Raw genomic sequence first — 23,005 nt, 5'->3', positions numbered from 1 at the left:
TGTTTTTCAAAAGTTATAAAAACAACACATCATTCTGGGAGGTGGGTACAATTACTAAGAGAGTCGGTGACATGGTATATATCATCAAAGGACCAACATATACCCACAAACGTCACCAGAACCAATTAAGATGTGTAACAAAAATGTGTAAGGAAAGTCCTTAAAAAAAAAAAGAATTACTGCGCCCTCTGTAGATGTATAAGGAAAAATTCAAGATGGCGCCCGACTCTCTCTTTAACACGGTAAGTTCAGGAAAAGATGTTATAAATGTTGCAGCAATTCAATAACCATTATACACCAGTTCTGCACGGACTCCAACAACGGTAAAATATCCTCACACGGCACAAGAAGCAACAACCACACGATTCCCCGGCCAACTCAATCCTCGCTCTCCCACGTCTTTTTCATCCCCCGCTTTTATCGTCGTTCTAGGCCGGCTAAATTTGCATATTGCAAGAATTCGTGTGACTTTGCGAGACATCATACTTTACAAAAGACGGTGGCCGCCATCTTGGTCTTTCTTTTCTATTTTTGGTCGGTAACGCTGAGCTGGTCTCGAGGTAAGTCTTTTCCCCTCGTCCGTCTCTCCCACGTACCCACACAACATGCAAACACGCGGGCTCTTATCTCCTGGATGCACGTTACAAGATGTCGATCAGTTGAAACCAGCGACAGTCCACCATTGGAAGATGAGCCGATAGACACTGTCTTCGAAACTTTTGATCTTGAACCTCCTCAACCAACACCTGAACTATGGCGGTCATTCCGTAAGAGAAAGGTTACCGAGCCATTCATGGTAAACACTAAAAGGAAGAGGTACTGACAGATTTTACGGACAAAAAACTTGGGAGAGGACTGTTGGAGACGCCCCTCCATGGGATTAATGGACTATCTCATGATGTCACTGCCTCTGGTGACGTCACTTCCGGTATCAGCAGTCAATTGGCACGCGGCCACGGAGATCGTGTGCAAACGCCCTACCGTTGAGCAATGATATTGCTCAACCTGCTTTTGCCTGTAATATATGTGAATACATGTGTTTTCTCTAAAAGTCCTGTGTGCCTTCGTTCTTATCATTTAACCCCATAACAATTACACAATTAATAAAACAATGAAATAAAGATAAGGATTAAAAACCGAAATAAATATAATATTAGCACTTGCATCTAAAAAAGAAAAAAGAAATTACAAATTCACAACTTATCTGCTTGAATACCTCCTTCGTGACTGCAAATAAGAATTGGTTTTGTTTGAAATAAACTTTAGCGTTTCCTTTTTGAAAAGAAACGGTCATCACGTGATATAGCTCGCTACTTGGACAAGCATATTCTTTTATAAGTAGTAAGGTGTGGAAGGGGGTGGTAAGAGAACAGCATTTTCAGAATCTATTTATGCTCTATTTAAAATGAACCTGCCAGATAGAATCGGCACATTTTTGCACGAGAAAGCCATTTACACAATTAATAAAACAATGAAATAAAGATAAAGATTAAAAACTGAAATATAATATTAGCACTTGCGTCTAGAAAAGAAAAAAATTACAAATTCACAACTTATTGGTGTAGAGAGTTGCTGTGAGAAATCCATACAAGTGGCAGTAGTACTCAACTTCATGTCACAAAATGTCAAGAAAATCCAGAAGTAGCTGTCTGAGACCTGATTGTCAGGCATCTTGAAGAACACCATGAAGGGCACATGTTCCAAGTTCAGGTCCTGCTTGGAGGCTGAGTAATTTTTTGAGTAAGATGTACATTGCATTTTGAGAATATAGCACTTATGAAATGTTTTTTCTTTTAAAAATTATCAAGTTTGTCTCGCTTACCTTGTGCTTTTGAAACAATAATACCAGAGTCCTAGTTATGTTTATAAAGGCATAATATATATTTCTATCTTATATCGTTTCAATAATTTCATCAACTGCTGATAGCTACATAAGAATGTAACTTTTGCCATTATTACTGTCCGCTAACAATAGTCAGTGTTAGAGAAGTGTTCTCTCACCCCTAATGTTGTGCATTTTTGCAACCAGCTGAAGCCCACAGTGGCGGCTCCATCTGCATCCTTTTACTAGTTTTTGCTCTCCTTTAGTCACAGCTACAACCAGCGTTTTCCAGCCCATAGCTACATGGAAAAAACGGATTTTCTATTCTTGAAACCGGCTCTATATTCCTTTCTACTCAAGACCAAAAGACAATCCTAAAAAAAAAAAATCATAAATCACTCCTTAAAAATGATAAAATAATTTTCCACCAACGGTCCCTTATCTCTAGTAACCTCTATTATATGCTGACCCTCAAATTTTCCTAACTATATTACTGTCTTTTTCCTAGTTACTGTCTAGCTGTTATTTTTAATCTAATTTATATCCAGCGCGCCCGCGCCACCTTCCAAAAAAGCAAATACATATATAAATACATCACAAACTTACATTTCCAATTTTCAAATGCATTTACATACATTGTACATGGAATAAAACAGTTCACAGTCCATTAATGAAAAGACAAAACACAAAAAAAAATACAAAAAGCTAATTCCAAGACCGAGACTATTCTCTGTTCTATTAACAAGACGCGCCCTTTGTTTCTCTTTTTTGTTTTTGTTTTCAATAAAGCCGGGAAATTCAACTTGCAAACAATCCCGAAAAATATTTACTGATTAACCCCCCCCCCCCGAAAAAGAAACGCTTTGAATCTCAGCCTCGCAGTTTTGTTTTTAGTTAGTTTAGTCAAAGCATCTCCCAGTTTTCTAAACAACGATATTGTCACAATTTACATTTTTTCTTTTTTTCTCCCTCTTATTTTCTACTTAAATCGACACAAATTCCTTTTATTTCTTTCTAGTTTAACATTTCAAATACCGATTCATTTTTCTTTTCTTATCGACACATATGCATTTTCTTTTATTTCTTTCTCAACATAAAATTGACACATTGAACAATTTTTTTTACAAACATATTTTTCATAGTGATTACGATATATCGTCTTTTTTCTAATTGCTTTTTAATACATTTTCCGTGTGCAGGCGTATGTTTTCATTTATATATTTTCTCTTTTTTTCTGTCTTTCTTTCTTACCAGTTAACATATAACGTATTGTCTCTGACATATTTCTTTTTCACAAACATATTTTTCCATAGTTAATAACATATTTCTTTTTCACAAACATATTTTTCCATAGTTAATGACATATTTCTTCTTGACTTGTGCTGTTTGCCTTTCCAAGTTCGTTTAACACATAACGTTTTTCTTTTTCTAAAATTGGACCCCTATTTCTGTTGTTTTTTTTTATTGACATTGTGTGTGTGCGTGTGTGTGTGTGTGTGTGTGTGTGTGTGTGATAACCTGTATGTTCGGGATTCGTTAAGTTCTCCCAACCCCCATGTAAGAAGACAATGCACGGCACCAAAACGAGTAATGTTGGATAGCCGGTCGGAGTGTACTGCACGTATATTGTAAGAAATTTCTTCCCTACACACCCAATTTCCCCCTTGCAAATAGCAAATGAAACTCCACAAACAAAGCCATACTTTTAACTTGAATAAAATTTATTCAAGATGTATCAGTAAATGAAAGTTCTTTCGTTCACAGTAAGTCCCTTGCAAAAACAGTGGCTGAATTTCCTATCCATTGCAATGGAGTTGGTAGTTATGATTCCTCTGTGGGAATGTTAGTTCAGGTTTCCTTTTAGAAGGATCCATGTTGTACATGGTCGCCCAATATGGCATATTTTAGGACCTCCTGGTCTCTGGAAGAAATAGGAATAATTTCCCATAATCAAACATATCAAGCCGAACACTGTAGAATATCCTCATTGAGTAAAATAAGTTCAGCAATTATGTTGTCTCTGTATTTATAACGTGTGTATAAATGAGTCTCTATTTACTGTTGACGTGTCGGCTATTTATAGTCGTGTATTTCGTGTGATCATCTCTAGTTATGCATATATTTATAGCAGTCTATTTTTGTGCATGTGTGCGTGTTCACTGTAGTGAAGTAGAAAAAAAAGAAATTAAAAAAATATATATAAGACACAGCTGTTCCTTCCAAAAGGTCGAGCTCTTCAACGTCCAAAAATAATTCACCGTCACAAAAAGAATTCGCCGTCACTTCTTCCAACCGTCGTTTCACTCTCTATGCTCTCCCCCCTGTTTAAAAAAAGTACCGTTTATATGCTGCCCACTTCTCCACTTATGCAAATTGACTATCAACCAGAGCCATCTAGTTTTCTATTTCTCCAAACAGCCAATTTGCAAAGGGGGACAACTCAAACCACACGCCCCCTTGATCTACACGATCATCACATGTTAACCCATCATGTAGTCGCTCGACCAACATGGCGGCCGTCTCTCTCGCTGCGATCTCCGCGGAGCCTCTTTGTGAACGTCGCTACTTGGCTCGACGTCGCTGTCTTCCTCTGATGACACCACTACCGGCCACACATCAAGGATGTGTCGAAGGATGCCGTTGATAGATACATTGTTCGGGGACTGGACACTTGTCACAATGCTCCTCCTCCAGCGTGTGGTACAGCGAGCATCAGGCGGTTTGATCCACACTTCCTCTCCCACTCACACAGTCGCTCGCTTCTCGCCTTCCTCCGTGGGTACCTGTGCAGTTCGGGGATGCCGCCACTTGTACTTGAAGACTGCCCTCTGCGGCACTGACTCCACTTTTTGCCCTGACTTTGGAGCCATATTATACCAGAAGACAGCTTCTGGCGGTGAAATCTGGCCCCTTTCAGCTATAGCCTTAATGGTCCTGTGATGCCGCTCCACAATTCTGTTTCCGCCTAGTCTATATGCAGCCCTGAAATAGCGCCCCACTTCCCACTTATCCAACACATTCTCCATGGCAGCTGAGCGAAAGGCAGTTCCATTGTCCATTAGCACTTCTGTCACTGGACCCCTCTCCAAAAACACCTCTTCCAAGACCTTTGCAATTTCACCTGCATTTTCCGCCTTGATTTTCCTCCAAATGGCTACTCTTCCTGGTCCACAGTCGACCATTGACAGATACAGCCTCTGTTGATAGTGCATTACGTCTATCGCCAACCTACTCCAGTTCTCTGCCACCTGAACTTCACCAGCTTCGTGTCTACTCGGCACAGGGTCGATTGATTGACACCGGCTGCATCTCTCAACCACTGTCCTAACGGCCACCTTTGTGATTCTGGGGTCCACCTTCCTGGCCAAGAACAAGGTTCTATCCACTCCAAAATGGTGCATGTCATGCAAATCCTTCAGAGTGTCTTCATTCAAACAACATATTGCAACAGCCGCCTCATTCGGCGCCTTTAGCCAGGTCTTCCGCACCCTCGTCATCACATCTGCTCTGTTCTTCACTGAAGGAACGATAGTGACCCTAAGTTGAAGATCAAATTCCCTAATCAGCTCCCTTAACATCATCAATCGACGCTTTACTAGCATCTCGGCAGCGCCTTTCGTCTTCACCCTCCTTTCTCCTGTAGCTTCGGACTGGATCCAAGAGAACACAGTGGCTGAGTCGGTCCTCACCTCAACATTCTGTAGCCCTCATTTCAAGGCTAAGTTGATGCCCTTCATAACCGCATCCAGTTCCGCCACATTTATGTGAGCCACGTCGTCCTTCTTCCGCAACCAAGCAGCATCTTCTGCAGTAACACCACCTATCTCCAAGGTGACCCCCACTGCTATACAGCTCGCATCACACCACACAACACCTGCACTGTTGGGTACATGCCAAACACCTCTCACTGGATCCTCCCTCTTCACCTCTTCAATAATCTCTCTCATAATGTCCACAGTTTCTTTATCAACTCCATCCTCCCACTTCGCTCTACTAGCTAGCCTTTTGATATAACTACATGCAGTCCGTAGCCATCCTGCAATAGGGTAATGGCCCACCAGTCTTCCGCATATTGAGAAGAGTTCTCGCCTGCTCAATTTTTCTGACACCTCCGGGATCTCATTTCCCCTCCAGAACACTAACCGTCCTATCTGGTCCTTTCTTAGTTGGAGCCCTAACACAGCTCCTCCCTCCAACGATTCCGGGCGTTTTGCAATTAGCCCAAAGCTGTTGAGGTGTTTTACTATGTCCTCCGCAGTTGTTACCATCTCATCCACCAAAATATCATCAATGTAGGTCTAGAAGTGTTAGCCATTTTGAGTTTCAGAACAGTTTCAGATGGTTCGCTGTTACACACAAGTCCTGGGAGGTGACTTGTTTGTAGTAGACAGTTCCACAGAACATAATATTCTTACCGTGTCGAAACTCGGGAAAGAATATGTGAAATTGCTCCAGAAAAGGTTTAATATTTATGAAGCAATTCTGGTTTCTGATTGGTTTGTAGCAGAACGTGAATTAATTTGATTCGTCAGTTCTTAGCAGCATCGTTTATAAATAGAATCGTCCGACTGTGTGGGATCATACCCCATTAATATGTCCAAAATATTGCAACATCCTCCCTATTTTTTATAATGGGGAAGTCCCTTGTGTTTGTTCTGCTCAAAAATAAATATATATTTTTATATTTACTTAGACATAACAAAAATTAGAAATCATTTGGATCTTAGAATTTTCGCATTTAATAAAGACGCCATTTTTAATTGTGTTCAAATGTCAAAAAAGAAAATTACAAAGATTTTTTTTTTCTTTCTAAGCAAAAGTATTAGTAGGTTAAAGTGTTAATACAAATAAAATGGATACAGTTTAACGTCGTGTCCAGGACTTTTTTTTTTTTTTTTGATATATAGAAATCTATATACTCTGAGCATTACCCCTAGGGGTTTCCGCTGATATTCATGCAAAAAAAGTAAGAGCCTTCTCATAAGTGGAACTTCTGTTCTTTGGTTCCTTTTAAATAACGTAGGACTTGTTTAGCTCTGTTTAAATCCTTCATTGTCGGTCGTGATAATTTTTGTGACAGTTTTGTTACTGTATAGCATATGTCGGGCCTGGTTGCAGTCATTAAATATATAAGGCTACCTATAATTTCGCGATATTGTGTGTCATTTATTATTTCAGATTCTGTGTGTATATTTTTATTAATATCATTTTCGACCGGTGTAGAGCGTTTTTTGCACTCTCCCATTCCAAATTTTAAAAGTATTTTGTCGATGTATCTCGATTGAGTCATCGTAACAAGTCCTTTGCTTTGAGTAAATTCTATCCCCAGAAACCAGGATATTTTGCCAAAATCGGTAATTTTGAATCTTTTACTTAATTTGTTCTTAACATCAGTTAACATTATGTCACAATTTGATGCGATTAAAATATCATCGACCCACAAAACTAAAATCAGTAGTTCATCGTCTTTGTGTTGGGTATATAAACAGGGGTCTACTGCGCATTGTCTGAATTGTTGTTTAATAATATAATCATGGAATACTGTGTTCCAACACTGAGCACTCTGCTTTAGACCATATAATGACTTGTTAAGTCACCACACGCTATTTTTATTTTTCATTATAAATCCCTCTGGAGGGGTAATATAAATTTCACAGTCTATTTGGGGCATTCAAATAAGCATTTTTTACGTCCATTTGATGGATGTTTAGGTCATATTGTGATGCGACTTGCAGTAAAATCCTGACTGCCGTTAGGTTTGTGGTCGGCGAAAACGTAGAAAAGTATTCTTTACCGTAAATCTGAAAGCACCCCTCAGCAACAAATCTTGCTTTGTACTGTTCTACGTCTGATGCTGTACTCTTTTCTGTAAAGACCCATCTGGTAGAAATAACATGTTTATCTCTTGGGAGAGGCACTACCGTATAGGTATCATTTTCGGTTAAGGCATCTATTTCTTTTTTCATGGCAATTTTCCATTCATCACAATGTTCTGAATTAATTGCTTCGTTGAAGCTTTTTGGCGCATTTACCATTGAACAGCAATAGTCGATTTGATAATCCTTTATATTGTCGACCACAAAAAAATCGAGTCATCTTCTATTTCTTTTGGGATATCTTTCGACTTTATCATCATCATCATCATCATCATCATCATGGACACTCTCGTCTCCGTCATTTTTATTTTTTCGTTTGTTCTAATTATTTGAGGTAATATAATTCCATCCTCTTCATATGACGGGTTTTCGTCTTTACAATTAAACGTGTCTGTGAATTTTACACACCGGATTCTTTTTATTTTATTTTTTCAGGAAAAAATATTAAATTGACTGGACTGTTTTTATCGTATCCAAGAAATATACCTCTGTCGGCTTTAATATTCAATTTACTCTTTTTCTCCATATATGCGAAGCAAGTTGAACCAAATATATGCATTCTGCTTAAATTTGGTTTTTTACCGCAGAAAGATTCATATGGAGTTTTAGATAGTGTTTTGTTAAAGCACCTGTTGCGTATATAGGCTGCCGCCATAAGGGCATACGTCCAGAGGTTTTTAGGGAGTTTTGATTCAATGAGTAGGCATCTTGCCATTTCAAAAAGTGTCCGCCACGCACGTTCAGCAGTCCCGTTTTGGTGTGGCGATCATGGAGCTGATGTTTCATGCCTGATATGATGGTCAATTAGTAAAAGTTCAAAGTCTTTATTGGTAAATTCCGTACCGTTGTCAGAGCGAATACACTTGATTTCACCGTAGGGGGCCATGTCGGCCAGATATTTCTTAGTTGCTAGCAGGGCATCAGATTTGTTCTTTAAAAAGTAAACCATTATTAAACCTGAATGGTCATCTACGAAATTCAACACATATCTATAATGTTCTCTGGCCACCGGTTCTACGGGACCGTTCAAGTCACAATGCACCATTGATAGGATTTAAAAAAATTTTTTTTTTTAGCCTTTTTGTCTTATATCTTGTTTTGATAGTTTGTGATCTTCCCTTGTGTACAGACGTCGCAGTTGAAGGTTTTTGATGTTTGTATTCGCATTCCATCAACTACAGTCGGCAACTTTTTGATATCAGGAATATTGCAGTGTCCAAGCATTTTATGCCATGTCTGTAGATCATGGCAGGCGGTTTTTGATGGGACTACGCTATTTAAATAATATAGTCTTCCATTTTCTTTAATGTCGAATACAGTTCCATTCGGGTATACCAGTTTTGTTTTATTGGGGCTAAAGTTTATATTTGCACCTTCTTTTGTGGCAGCTTGTACAGAAAATATATTTTGCTTAAATTTTGGGATTAGAAGAGCGTTTTCTAGAATACAGAAACATAGTTCACCTTTATTGTTCTTTAGCGAGATTTTCGGATTGCCTCTTTTCAAAACGATATCATTGACTCAACTCCCGTCAGCTAGTTCTACAAAATGATTTTGTGGCTTAAAGTTGGGATCAAAATTGATAAAATCAGATTCCTTTGTAATCACATGTGCCGTGGCCCCACAATCGACAAGAAAATTATTATTGCTTGTTGACGCATCAAATGTACACGAAAATAAAAAATGTATGTTCGCTAACAGAGTTCTCTACATTTTTAATGGAGTCGCCATTTTGAGTCCTGTATCCACATTGGAAACTCTTGTGATTAGGTCAGTTCTGTGTATAAAGAAATAATTTTGGGGTTTCCTTTCGATAAATAATGCTCTCTCAATATGTTTAATGCTTTGCAGCCATCGTCCAGGGCTTCTCTCATTACCAGTGATAGACTTCAGTCATCTAAACACTGTATTAATTCTGCAAAGACAGTTGCGTTCTTTTCAATGAAGTCGGGGTCGTTTCTGTTTTCAGGTTGTGTTTGTAGTACTTTGTGTAGCTTTTGGATTCGTAGATATCCCAGAAATTTAACTTGCCACAATTCGAATTTTGATTCGGATCCATCGAAATAAAGACGCACGTTGGTTAGTAAAACCAACACAAAGTCAAGTATCTGCAGAATGTCTTCTTGGTTCCTCCTCTTCTCTTTTCTCTCTCCCAACGTTCGAACACAGCATATAATAACAAAACTCTAAAGCACGTCTGACAGCACTGACTTCTGCCAACAGTCTGCCCCTCCTCTTAACAACACAGGCTTTTTATATCGCAAAATCGTTCACCTCTATTTGCATATTCTTCTAACTCACGTGATCACTACTCTATAAATAAGAGTCTTGACCGTTTCTTTTCTTTCTTTTTATTTATTTTTGGTGACCGACCCGCACGTGGTCTATCCAGGTAAGTCACGCATTTCTCCACACTCCCCCCTGATCTCATGATCACAAACAGGACATGCGGGCAATCGTCGTTGGCGGGTACTCCTTCGAAGAATTGGGGGCAGCACTTCCTCATTGCTGTTTTCTTCATTACCACCATCATTACTACCAGTCTGTTCCATTATCCCGTCTCGTGGTTCCATAGGCGGTGTCTCACAATCAGGGCAGGGGGGCAGTATCCGTCTTTGTCGGGTACTTCTCCGAAGAATCGGAGGCGTCATCTCCTCGGTATGCTCCATCATCCCTTCTCGCGGGGTTTCGCAATCACGGGGGGTGGGCAGTATTCGTCTCTGTCGAGTATTTCGATGAGGCATTACTTCCTTGTGTCCATCGCTCTCCTCACTATTGTCATCAGTATGTCCCATCATTCCCTCATCTGGTTCTGTTGGTGGTGTTTCTATGCTCACCTGAAGGGGCAGTAAGTGATCAGGATCATCTCTGAACGGTGTGTGATCTTCCTCATCGTCCTCAGAATCAGAAGAGGTATAACAAGGGCGGATATCTTTTACGTGACGTGGTATGCCACCAATCAACATGGTCTGAGGACTTATGATTTCGTCTATTTTTCCCCGGAAAAATTTCGTAGTGCACCCAGCATTTGGGGGTTTTATCCAAACAAGGTCTCCCACCTGATATGGTGTATTGACAACACTCACCACTGATGGTATGGCATCAACTCCTTTCACACGCTGTTCATATTGGTAAATCCCATTGGCTGGTGCAGTTGCTGGTGTTGCATTGTCCTTGGGTGTTATATTATACCAGTACACAGCTTCTGGAATAGAGCACTGCGTCATGGCTGCAATTCTTTTGATGGTGCGGTGACACCGTTTTGCTATACCATTACCCTCGGGATAATATGCACACCGATAATGCATTTTAATCCCCCATTCGTGCACGAATTTCTGAAATTCTTGACATCGAAATGTGGCGGCATTATCAGTCAGAATTTCAATCGGGGCACCACGTTCAAAAAAGACGGCTCTCAACTGTTGTATAATGCTGGCTGCATCCTGTCATGTCAACAGGCGCCATATTGTGAAACGCGTCGGGCCACAATCCGTCATGGTCAAAAAATGTTTGTCCCTATAATGTGTTATGTCCATCCCTACTCGCTGCCAGTTGCCCTCCACCTCGAGCTTCCCTTTTTGCCATTGGGATGGTGCCGGATCAATTCTCTGACACTCTTCACACGAACGTATGGCTGCTTTCACTGATGCTTTTGTAGTTGCAGGGCATACTCTTCGGACAAAATATGCAGTCCTCTGAATTCCAGGATGTCCAATCTGCTGGTGTATCATACGGATCTGGTCAGGTGTTAATTGATCCGTTACAGTCGCGCATGTTTGTTGTTGAAGATCGGATCCCTGCCTCATTGCATCGATCCACCTCTTTGGTACTCGAGTCAAGCTATCAGCCAAATTCTGCATCGACGAGACTAACGTAATGTCTACCTGCAAGCTGTATTCGTCAACTAGACGCTTAATTATTGCTAGTCTCCTTCGTACTAGCATTTCACTTGCAGCTCTAGTCTTAACTCGAGCCTTTCCAGTCAAGGTGTCGGTTAACCAATGGTAAACACACAATGAGTCAGTGTGGAGATGCACAACATTAGTCTGCCATTGCAATGCGAGATTAAGACCTTTTAACGTGGCATCAAGTTCTGCCAAATTTATATGTTGGGCATCATTTTTCGGACGAAGCCAGCATGCATCTTCCACAACAACACCTAGTTGCTCCAACACGACACCTGTAGCCAACGAACTTGCGTCAACCCATGCATTTAGTTCGTTTCCAGACACTTGCCACTCACCCCGGGCAGGGTCATTCCTATGCACTCTGGACAACATTTCAGCCATCATTTGTTGGAGAGAATCATCATCCGCAACATCGTCCCATCCTTTTGTTACTGTAGTCACTCGTCTTTTCACCACTCCTGTTGCCGATCGGAGCCATCCACAGACAGGTAGATGTCCTACCAATTTACCACAGATAGAAAACACAGTACGTCTTGTTAATACATTGGGTAACTTTGGAAGTGGGCTCCCTCGTTTCCATCGCAACGTATTGCCCTCCTCCCAGACCTCGAGGCCTAGCACGGGCACTCCATCCTTTAGGCGCTTAGGGTCTTTGCTTATTAACCCAAACGCTTTCAGTTTTATTTGAACTGCATCCGCAGACATTATGTCCTCATTAACATAGATGTCATCTATGTAGGCTGAAGCAGCTTTTGCTGTGGTCTCATCCTGCATCAAAACAGTTTTAATAATGGTTGTCATAATCAAGGGTGCTACGTTTAGGCCAAAACCCAAACGTGTCAAACAATATAGTTTTCCCTTGAGTAGTACTGTCTGAAACGGCCATAATGACTCATGGACACGTATCTGCAGGTAGGCCCTCTTTAGATCCAGAAGTGCTACATTGCTCCCTTTTTGACGCCACTCTCTCAGTTTAGCAGCGCACACATCTGCGTTTCCGGTAAACGCATCAACATGCCGATTCAGCTCGCGGTAATCCATTACAGGACGAATTTTTTCTTTGGTAGGTTGTTCAACAGCCATGAGCGGAATTAATCCCTTGGGTGGTCCCAGACGTTCCTGTGGGTATGGTATTAACCAACCGTTGTCAATCCACATCTGAAGTTCTTCTTCATATGCGGCCCTATTCTTGGTAGAAACTGCATACTCTGGAATCGTGTTGCACAGCCGATCTGGTTCCTGGCCCATGGCCCACTTCCACTTTGCAGTCCACACCCTTTCGTTGTCATCAAATGTAGCACAGAAGTCCTTTTCTTCAATCGACATGGCTGCACAGACGTCTTTCCCTTCTCCAAGCCTGATACCTCTAGCTGCTGTGATTGTAACGCCTCCTAGTGCTTGTATTGCATCAATTCCAAGCAACATGCCGTAGCCAAGGGGTTTCTCCTGCATCACCAGAACGTCAACTTTAGCTGTGTCACCCTTCTCAGTGCAGATTGTGACTGTCCCTTCACCACAACATACCCGTGATAAGCCATTGATGGTCATAACGCCGACTGGGTTCCTCCGCCACACCGGACAGCAATGGGCACTAACTATAGACCGGGAACACCCCGTGTCTATAAGTGCTGAACACTGCACATCATCAAGTTTAACGCTAATGACAGGCAATCCTGTGTTTATTGGTTGGCAGGGGGCAAGGGTAGCGATAGTACCTTGCCCCCAACTTCGTTTCCCGAACAGTTGCGAGATATGTGCCCAAACTTATTGCAGCGATAGCATTGCACTGGTCTCTTTGATTGTGGATATACACCTCTCCTATCACTCCGGCACTCTTTAGCAAAATGATTGGCCTCCCCACATTTATAGCACACTGGGGTGGCATGCTTATTACTATCTGGAAGAGAGTCCACATTGCCTCCATGTCGAAAACGAGCTGCTGCTGCAATTGGTTCCTGTTCCTTACAGATGTTTCGAGCTCGGGCCAATAACTCATCAGTTGACAATTCATCGATTCTTGATGATGCCCGCAACAGTTTACTGACCTCCTTGGGTAGGCCTACCAAAAAAGCACAGCTTAATATTTTATCGTTGACCCCACCAAACGGTACAGATAATTTTCGCAGGTCGGCTAAGTACACGTCGACTGTTTCCTTGGGTTGAAGTGTCCGGCTCGTGAACTGTTGCCACGCAACAAATGGATCTGTACCAAACGCTGTATACAGGCTCTGCTTGATTTCATCCCAGTCTGGTTCATCCCCGAGTTGTTGGTAGACTGCATAGGCCCCTCCGGTTAGCCTCAAAGGGATAACTGTGGCTGGTTCTTTAATTTTGCACAGTTTACAGATTTTCTCTGCCTTTTCAATCCATTCAACGACAGCCGGTCCAGTGGTAGATCCGTCGAACTCGGGTATTAAGCGAATGTCGAATCTGTCCATTGTTAGTAACCGCACACCAAGCGCCGAAATAGCTTAAAACCAACACAAAGTCAAGTATCTGCAGAATGTCTTCTTGGTTCCTCCTCTTCTCTTTTCTCTCTCCCAACGTTCGAACACAGCATATAATAACAAAACTCTAAAGCACGTCTGACAGCACTGACTTCTGCCAACAGTCTGCCCCTCCTCTTAACAACACAGGCTTTTTATATCGCAAAATCGTTCACCTCTATTTGCATATTCTTCTAACTCACGTGATCACTACTCTATAAATAAGAGTCTTGACCGTTTCTTTTCTTTCTTTTTATTTATTTTTGGTGACCGACCCGCACGTGGTCTATCCAGGTAAGTCACGCATTTCTCCACAGGTTGTGTTTGTAGTACTTTGTGTAGCTTTTGGATTCGTAGATATCCCAGAAATTTAACTTGCCACAATTCGAATTTCGATTCGGATCCATCGAAATAAAGACGCACGTTGGTTAGAAGTGTAAGCCATTTTGAGTTTCAGAACAGTTTCAGATGGTTCGCTGTTATACACAAGTCCTGGGAGGTGACTTGTTTGTAGTAGACAGTTCCACAGAACATAATATTCTTACCGTGTCGAAACCCGAGAAAGAACATGTGAAATTGCTCCAGAAAAGGTTTAATATTTATGAAGCAATTCTGGTTTCTGATTGGTTTGTAGCAGAACGTGAATTAATTTGATTCGTCAGTTCTTAGCAGCATCGTTTATAAAGAGAATCGTCCGACTATGTGGATCATACCCCATTACTACTCCAAAATATTGCAACAGTAGGAACTGGTGGCTCTTCTGACTGCGTCCTCCTTGCTTAGCACCGTTTTGAGGATCGCTGCCATGATTTTCGGTGCAGAATTCAGGCCAAAACCCAACCTAGTCAGGCAGTACGTTCGGCCCTTGTATCTGACCAGCTGGTATTTCCAGAATTCCTGTGAAATGTGGATCTGTAGGTATGCAGATTTTAAATCCACAATCGTCGCAGCCTTCTGAATTTGCCTCCACTCTCGCATGGTCTCTCTGCACACGTCCATCACATCGCCTCCCGTGTGACACGCAATGTGTACGTTCAGTTCCCTGAAGTCCAGTACAGGCCGAACTTTTTGTTTTGTGGGCTGAACAACCGCCATTAACGGCAGCACACCTTCCACCTTCTCCGTCCATGGTCTTAAAATCACCTCTAAGATCCATCGGTCCACCTCCTTCTCAAATTCAACTCTTGTGCCTCCTCGCAACGTATGCTCGTAGAATTCCACTCTGTTGTTCAGTATGGGAGGTTCTCCCTTCCATGCCCACTTGACTGTCCATTTCTCACCATCAAAGTGTGCAGAGAAATCTTGGTCCTCTATCGTGCAACTTTTGTCTAACCCGGCTGTTCCTGTGACACCTTTTTCGAATTGCACACCTGCAGCCCCTTGATGTCCTCCAAATCTCATGGAGTTCCTATATACCGTAACGCCCCCTAGTCGAGCAATTACGTCCATCCCTAGCACCACATCGACACCCGTGACAATTTTGTTAATAACAATCGCCTGGATTGTTAGTGACATCCCACGTACCATCAACCGAACGAAACTTGTGCCATTGCACTTCACCTCTCTGCCATCAACTACCGTAATGCTGCTGGTTCCATTACATGTGTCAACCATGTCTTTGGTGACAATTGTTGAAGTACAGCCCGTGTCGACAAGGGCTTTTGCACTTCGTCCATTTAGGGTCACCTCTACTTGTGGTGACATACCCTGAAGCGCCTTCATCGAATAAGTGGGGTAGCCACCGGCGCAGTGGCTTCCCCCTGTTCATTTTCCCTGGGAACAGAATCTGCTGATGTGGCCGAATTCCCCACAGCAGTAACACGTGACTTCTGGCTTTGGCTCCCTGCACTCCCTCGCCATATGGGGGCCTTGGCATCGGTAGCATCTGCCAGAGAACCTGGGTCTCTGCCACAGTCCTCTCTGCTTTTCATCCTTCACGATTTCCTGCTGCAGTTTGCTTCGTTGAGCGACAGCTACGATTCCCTGCTCACTCTCTTTTTTCCTGGCCAGCACCCTCGCCTGTGTAATCAACTCCGCCACCTCCATAGTATTTACACCTGACAGTTGCTGCAGAGCTATAGAAATATGGTCCAGGAAGCCATTGATAAAGGCCATCTTAACCATCTGTCGACGGCCTCCTCCATTGAATCCTACTAGTCCCGTCAATCTCCTGATATTGTTGGCATAAACATCGACAGGCTCTCCGGTCCACACCATACGGCTTAGTTTGCCATATGCCACAAATGGTCCTTCGGTAAATGCTTCCTTCAACTTTTCCTCAATGGCGTCAACAGACAGTCGATCCTCCTCCCGCATCTCCAGATATAGGGCCAGAGCATCACCATCAAGATACAGCGGTATCAAGCTGACTACATCCGCGATGTCCCGCAACTTAGCGACAAGTTTAACCTTGGTCAGCCAGGTTATAACATCTCCCTCTCCAGAGAACGTCTTAAGCATTTCAGCATAACAACAATAAACGGATACAATTTTATGGAATGTACATCGTAAAATAAGTAAACATAACGTCTGGTTGATCTTGCATTGATGGATCCTAGGAAAACACTGCAATATGAAGATTCTTACAACAGAAGTCTTGCTTGTATTTACGGCCTTTATTTTCCGATACTTCCCCGTTGGAAAAGGTACGCTGATTCTCAGTTCTACATTTTAATTATCAACACCCTCCTGCTTGGAGCCATTACGATTTGTTGACCGTCTCTCTCGACCTCCGATTGAAAACTCCTCATTACAGACTTACTTAACTAACTACCTACGTGTAAATCTAAAATTCATTACGTCATCACTCACGTAACCAAAGAATAAAAATTCATCGCCTTTGTTTTTCCCCAAATCTATTTGTTATTATTTCTGTTATCGGCTAATTTCCTAAACTGCGTAATAACATTCTTAGTGAAAAATATCAGAATGACATTTCATCCATCAAGTTACATTCCTGGAAACGAATGTAAATATTTTTATTCTTTTAAAACATAACTTTTCACATCAATAACTTTTTTCTATCTAAACAACAATAATCATCATAATCAACTATCAGCAAGACAAATCGGTATTTTCGGGGAAGCTAATAACATGCCATAGACTAGAGCATGCAAACGATTTGATTGAAAAATGGGTGAAAAATCAAACGTTAAAATATTTTTCTGATAGACTTGTATGAAATGTATAAAATGCTATCATAATGTAAAAAAAAAAAATAACAAAGTGAAGTGCTGCTAGTAATGATTACATTACTGACATGACATCTCCATCATAAAAAGCTGGTTTTCTTCAATGAATCTTTTACAATGGCCATTATAAAAGGATTGACATGGCATGCAACAACGGCAAAACCAAATTATTTATTCTTGATTTTTATGCAAAAAATATCTGATAGTTTCTTAACTGAAAATTTTCCTTTTTTAATTCCTTTTTAGGTGACAGCATCAAACGATTTCAATCTGAAGGTTTGGAATATGTCCACAGGAAAACAAGTGTGTGAATTAGTTGGTCACACGGCACCAATTAACTCTGTCAGCTACAGTGTAGGTATTTATGTGGTTTGCTTTTGCTCTTTATACCATTTTCTACTGTATAAACATTTGAAGATTGTGGTATGGTGTAAGCCCAAACTAAATATGTATTGCTACATGTGTTATAGAAATAAGCATCTGTTGAAAACTGAAGAATATAAAAATGATGGCAAATTGTATTTGATAAAACATAAAGTCTTTTAGTAGCAGCCACACTTTCTATGCCATCTTCTTTTATTGTAACTGTAATAATGTCAAAGATAAAAAGAAAATGCCAACAGCGTCATACTCTTTAACGTTTTATTTTTTTTATCTATTGCATACAGTAACGTCCAAAACTAAGGGACAAAATTTTAAAACCTAATAATTGTTAGAAATAACAAGTGTGAAAAGCTGAAATTTTGACTACTGGTAGTCATTATCCATAATAACATGCTAAAATTTGAATCATTTGCAAAGGATAGAAAAAGAATTATAACATTTATTTATTTTCAAAATAGGAACGTCCAAAAGTAAGGGACAAAATTGAGAAAAACAATGTAAACAGCCAAAAGACAATAAAAATACATAATTTAAGAATTCAGGTGATAAGTCACCTCCCTCTCAGTACAAGCCAATAAGTTCCTGTGTGTCATGAGTAAGCTTCTGGAATCCATATTAAATAGAAAAGTAGTCAACCACTTTGCAGAAATAACCTTCTTAGTGACATGCAATAAGGTTTCCCTTCTGCTAGATCTACGGCAGATATACTAACGGTTATATCTCATAGGATTAGCGAATCTCTCTACAAAGGCTTCTTTTCTAGGGCAATTTCTCTTGACATATCAAAGGCCTTTGATACGGTATGGCATAAAGGCCTACTTCACAAGATTTCCAGCTACGGTATAACTGGAAATGTTTTCTCAATTATTAAATCATTTCTCTCTGATAGGCTCATAAGAGTAGTGGCTGATGGGCAGAAATCAGAGGCCCAAAGTATTAATGCTGGTATCCCTCAGGGGTCCATCCTGAGCCCAACTCTCTTCCTGATCTACATTAATGATCTACCAAAACACATACTTAAATCATTCGTTGGCATCTATGCTGATGACACGACCATCTATGGCAACACATCAAAGGCAATAAATGACCAAGTTCTCTCTGATTCTCTCTCCTCTGATCTTGAGCGCATAGTACAGTGGGGGAAGAGGTGACGTGTTACTTTTAATGCATCTAAAATCAAGCTCCCTTCTTTACATCATCAATGCTCTGATCCCCATCTGGCATCAATTGAAATAGATAGCTCTCGTCTTGGGGAAGTTCCATGTTTTAACAAGCTTCTGGGTTTGACCTTTACTCCTGATCTGTTGCCAAGGTCTCTGGGAAAATGGTGGGATCCTTCTACCGCTCCAGAAGATATCTCACTACTGATGCAATTATCTATCTATATAAAAGTCAAGTATGTCCAAGGAGTGAGTACTGCTTCCACATCTGTGCAGGAGCTGCTAAAAACAGCCTATCCTGCCTTGACAGAGTACAAAATAGACTTAGTGGCTTAGTGGAGGATGCCCTTTTCTCTTCGCTGCAGCCTTTTTCCCACAGAAGAGACGTTGCGAGCTTGTCTTTGTTCTATCGTTATTTCCATGGCAAGTGCTTGTCTGAGCTCCAATCTCTGGTCCCCCCCTCACCAATCTTTCACGATAAACACCCATCTAGCTTAAACCACTATCAATAATTTTCCCCACTTTTTATTTGTGCCTAAATCAAAACGTAGATTCCATGAACAAAGCTTCTTTCTCAGAAGTGTACACCTCTCTCTTCCGTTTGCCTGTTTCCCACCTGACTACAAATTGGATGTCTTCAAGTCCAACATAAGAAAATTCCTGATGAACCGCCCCCTTAAGTATGACACTATCAAATCTCCAATACTAACGATTACTACGATACTATCCCATTGATTACTGTACATGCAATAACCCTTATCCCCGAGTGGCTTCCGGGCCTTGATAAGTGGTGACCTCCATGTAAAAAGAAAAATAATGAACAATCAATATTTAGTAAATAAGCCCTTGCTCTCAATGACAGCTGCACATCTTCGAACACAAGAACGAATCAGTTCTTGACAATACTCGATACTAATTTTAGACCATTCTTTTTGAAACTTCACCCACAAATCCTCTGTGTTAGTGGGATTTCTTTCCATAACGTTCACTCCTAAGTTCCTCCAAAGATATTTTATTCGATTTAATTCAGGACTTTGCGATGGCCAATACATAATTTCGAAATCTCATTATCACCTTTGCCTTGTGACATGGGGCATTATCTTGCATAAAGGTAGTCCTATCGAAACCCGAATTCTGTATGATTGGCACAACATGATCTTGAACAATGTTTTTATAGATTTGTATGTTTACACGAGTTTGTAACTGGACAAGAGGCGTTGTACCTTGGCTAGAAAACATTCCAAATACCATGACGCTTCCGCCCCCAAACTTGACGGTTTCTTACTACACTTTGCACTTAATCTTTCACCAATACGTCTCTTTACATTCTTTTTTTCCATCATTTCCAAATAAATTGAACTTGCTTTCATCACTGAAAAATTCTTTTACCCAATTTTCATATGTCCAAATTACATACATGTTTGCAAACTCTAATCTCTTCTTCTTATTCTTCAAACTAACAAGTTGTTTCTTCCGTGTGGTTCGATTAAACAGCCCTATTTCTTGCAGTCGTCTAGAAACAGTCTGTCTTGACACATTAACACATAACTCTTTTAATTTCTGTGCAAGACTTAAAACGGTCTTTTAATGACATATGCTACATTATTCGATCTTCTCTTACCAAAGTTTTGTGGAATCTGCCGATTTTAAAAACACTAACTATTTTGCCAGTATCATTGTAGGATTTAACAACCCTGCCTACAAACACTCTTGGAACATTTCACTTTCTCTGAAATCCCTCTAATGGTGTGATTTTCCTTGTGTAGCTTCACAATAGCTTGTCTCACAGAGTAATCAAGTTTTTGGCCTTTTGCCATGGTGCCGGCTGGTATAATATTTACAAATAACTAAGTAAGACTTATTCTTTAGACGAAATCAAAAAATTTGAATATAGCATACTGTTTACATTGTTTTTCTCAATTTTGTCCCTTACTTTTGGACGTTCCTATTTTGAAAATAAATAAATGCTATAATTCTATTTCTATCCTTTGCAAATGATTCAAATTTTAGCATGTTATTATGGATGATGACTACCAGTAGTCAAAATTTCAGCTTTTCACACTTGTTATTTCTAACAATTATTAGGTTTTAAAATTTTGTCCCTTAGTTTTGGACGCTACTCTAAGTTTCTTATTGGAAAGGCAGATAAACAAAGGCAATGTATTAAAATAAATGATTGAATCCAATAAGCTTTTTCTATTTTCTTTACTTCATTTTGAACTTCTTGTCTGTAGTCACATAGTCTGATGTGCAGCCCTTACTGTAGTTTTTAACTTCTAATGGAAGTTTTCACCTCTTGCTTATGTGGAAAATACTGTTTCTAATACTATTTTTATATACCTTAATCTGATATGGCTACATATTTTTGGATCGTGTGAATTTTCCGAACATCTTGACAAGGAAATTTTATAGAAAACGATTTGCTTGTGTGTGTATTTCTTTCTTTATTGCATGTGTGAATATAAGTGAAAATATGTAACCATGGAGCTGGAAGTTACATTCTAATCAACATGAATTTTCGAATTACCCATTCTGACCGCTGGCTTCCATCCATTGACCTTCCATGAGCTTAGCCATATGATCTAGCTCTGAGTTAAAGCAGTGCTAGATATTGTAAAATTAGCAATTTTCTTCATTTTTTTTTTTATCTATTGTTTCTACTAATCTTTTGATAGATGCACCTTCACTGCTAAAACAATTTGATATGTTGAAGGCAGATTCCGAAGAAAAAGTGACATCTAATTTTGTCTTCCTAAAATCTAAAGCTGCCTTAGAAATTGAGAAAATTTAGAATCCTGTAAAGTCTCCTGATGCTAAATTTGCTGGCTGGAAACTGACATCTTTAAAATAACTTGTTTTTAGCACAAATGAATTATTGTCTCTCACTTTTATTGGACATTGCTGTCTGAAATTCCATCAGTTGAAAAGTTAATTCAATGTATAAGCCACATAGTTGCAATGTATAAGTCACATAGTTGCTATGAAAAGAGATAATTCTCTTATGATTTTATTAATATCGAAATGTAATACTTGAATGCCATCTCATCAGTTGTTTTTGTATGTAATTTTTCTGTTTTCATTTTTTTAGAATGGCATCGTAGTGTCTTGCAGTTCTGATGGGTCTACAAAGGTTTGGTCAGACAAAGGATTCGAAGTGACTTCTCTATACGGACATCCACAGAGGGTGAACTGTTGTGATGTCAAAGTTTCTGTTGAAAATGATGATCATGTCAAGGGTGATTTCTTTGAGCCTATTTTCTATCAAATCTTTTTTTTTTCATGGGTTAATTATAATCATTTGTATTTTTTGTTGAGCTTTCATGGCAGATAAACATCGAAGCAACTAATATGAAAAGGTTAATTCAAATTATTCTTTTTCACGCATGCTTTTCTTATTAAAAACGAATAAGCTTACACGAATTCAGAATTAACTCCCTTTTTTTTTTTTTTTTTTGTATATACGGCTGCTGTCTTTTTTTTTTTGTATATACAGCTGCTGTCTAAAAACAATTTTGACTTCTGGAAATAAATAAAATTCTTTTGGGTTAATATTAAAGTGTAGTATCTTCACTGATACTACACTTTACTCTATCTTTACATCGTCAACGCTCTGATCCCCATCTGGCATCAATTGAAATGAGGGAGGCTCCATGTTTTGACAAGCTTCTGGGTTTGACTTTTACTCCTGATCTGAAATGGAACACGTACATCAAATCTGTTGCCAGGGACGCTGGGAAAATAGTGGGATCCTTCTACCGCTCCAGAAGATATCTCACTACTGATGCAATTCTCTATCTGTATAAAAGCCAAGTACGTCCAAGGATGGAGTACTGCTGCCACATCTGGACAGGAGCTGCTAAAAACAGCCTATCCTGCCTTGACAGAGTACAAAATAGACTTCGTGGTTTGGTGGGGGATGCCCTTTTCTCTTCCCTGCAGCCTCTCTCCCACAGAAGAGACGTTGCGAGCCTGTCTTTGTTTTATCGTTATTTCCATGGCAAGTGCTTGTCTGAGCTCCAATCTCTGGTCCCCCCTCACTAATCTTTCACCATAAACACCCATCTAGCTGAAACCACTGTCAATAATTTTCCCTACTCTTTATCTGTGCCTAAATCCAAACGTAGATTCCATGAGCAGAGCTTCTTTCTCAGAAGTGCACGATTGTGGAACTTTCTTCC

At 40.2% G+C, this 23,005-nt stretch overlaps 1 protein-coding gene across 3 annotated transcripts in view; it reads left to right on the top strand.

Annotated features, from left to right (window-relative positions):
• Nucleotides 1-23,005, top strand: part of LOC145246794 (telomerase protein component 1-like) — a 715,591-nt gene that overhangs the window by 529,625 nt on the left and 162,961 nt on the right. For all 3 annotated transcript variants that reach the window (XM_080108593.1, XM_080108592.1, XM_080108594.1), the window contains 2 exons: nt 17,530-17,637; nt 21,916-22,063. In XM_080108593.1, the coding sequence (XP_079964719.1) occupies nt 17,530-17,637; nt 21,916-22,063 (256 nt within the window). The remainder of the gene's footprint in view (nt 1-17,529; nt 17,638-21,915; nt 22,064-23,005) is intronic.

The sequence above is a fragment of the Euprymna scolopes genome, chromosome 24 (assembly GCF_053919585.1).
Source record: "Euprymna scolopes isolate OS-2025 chromosome 24, ASM5391958v1, whole genome shotgun sequence".
NCBI lineage: Eukaryota > Metazoa > Mollusca > Cephalopoda > Sepiida > Sepiolidae > Euprymna > Euprymna scolopes.
This window is presented reverse-complemented; position numbering and strand designations above follow the sequence as displayed.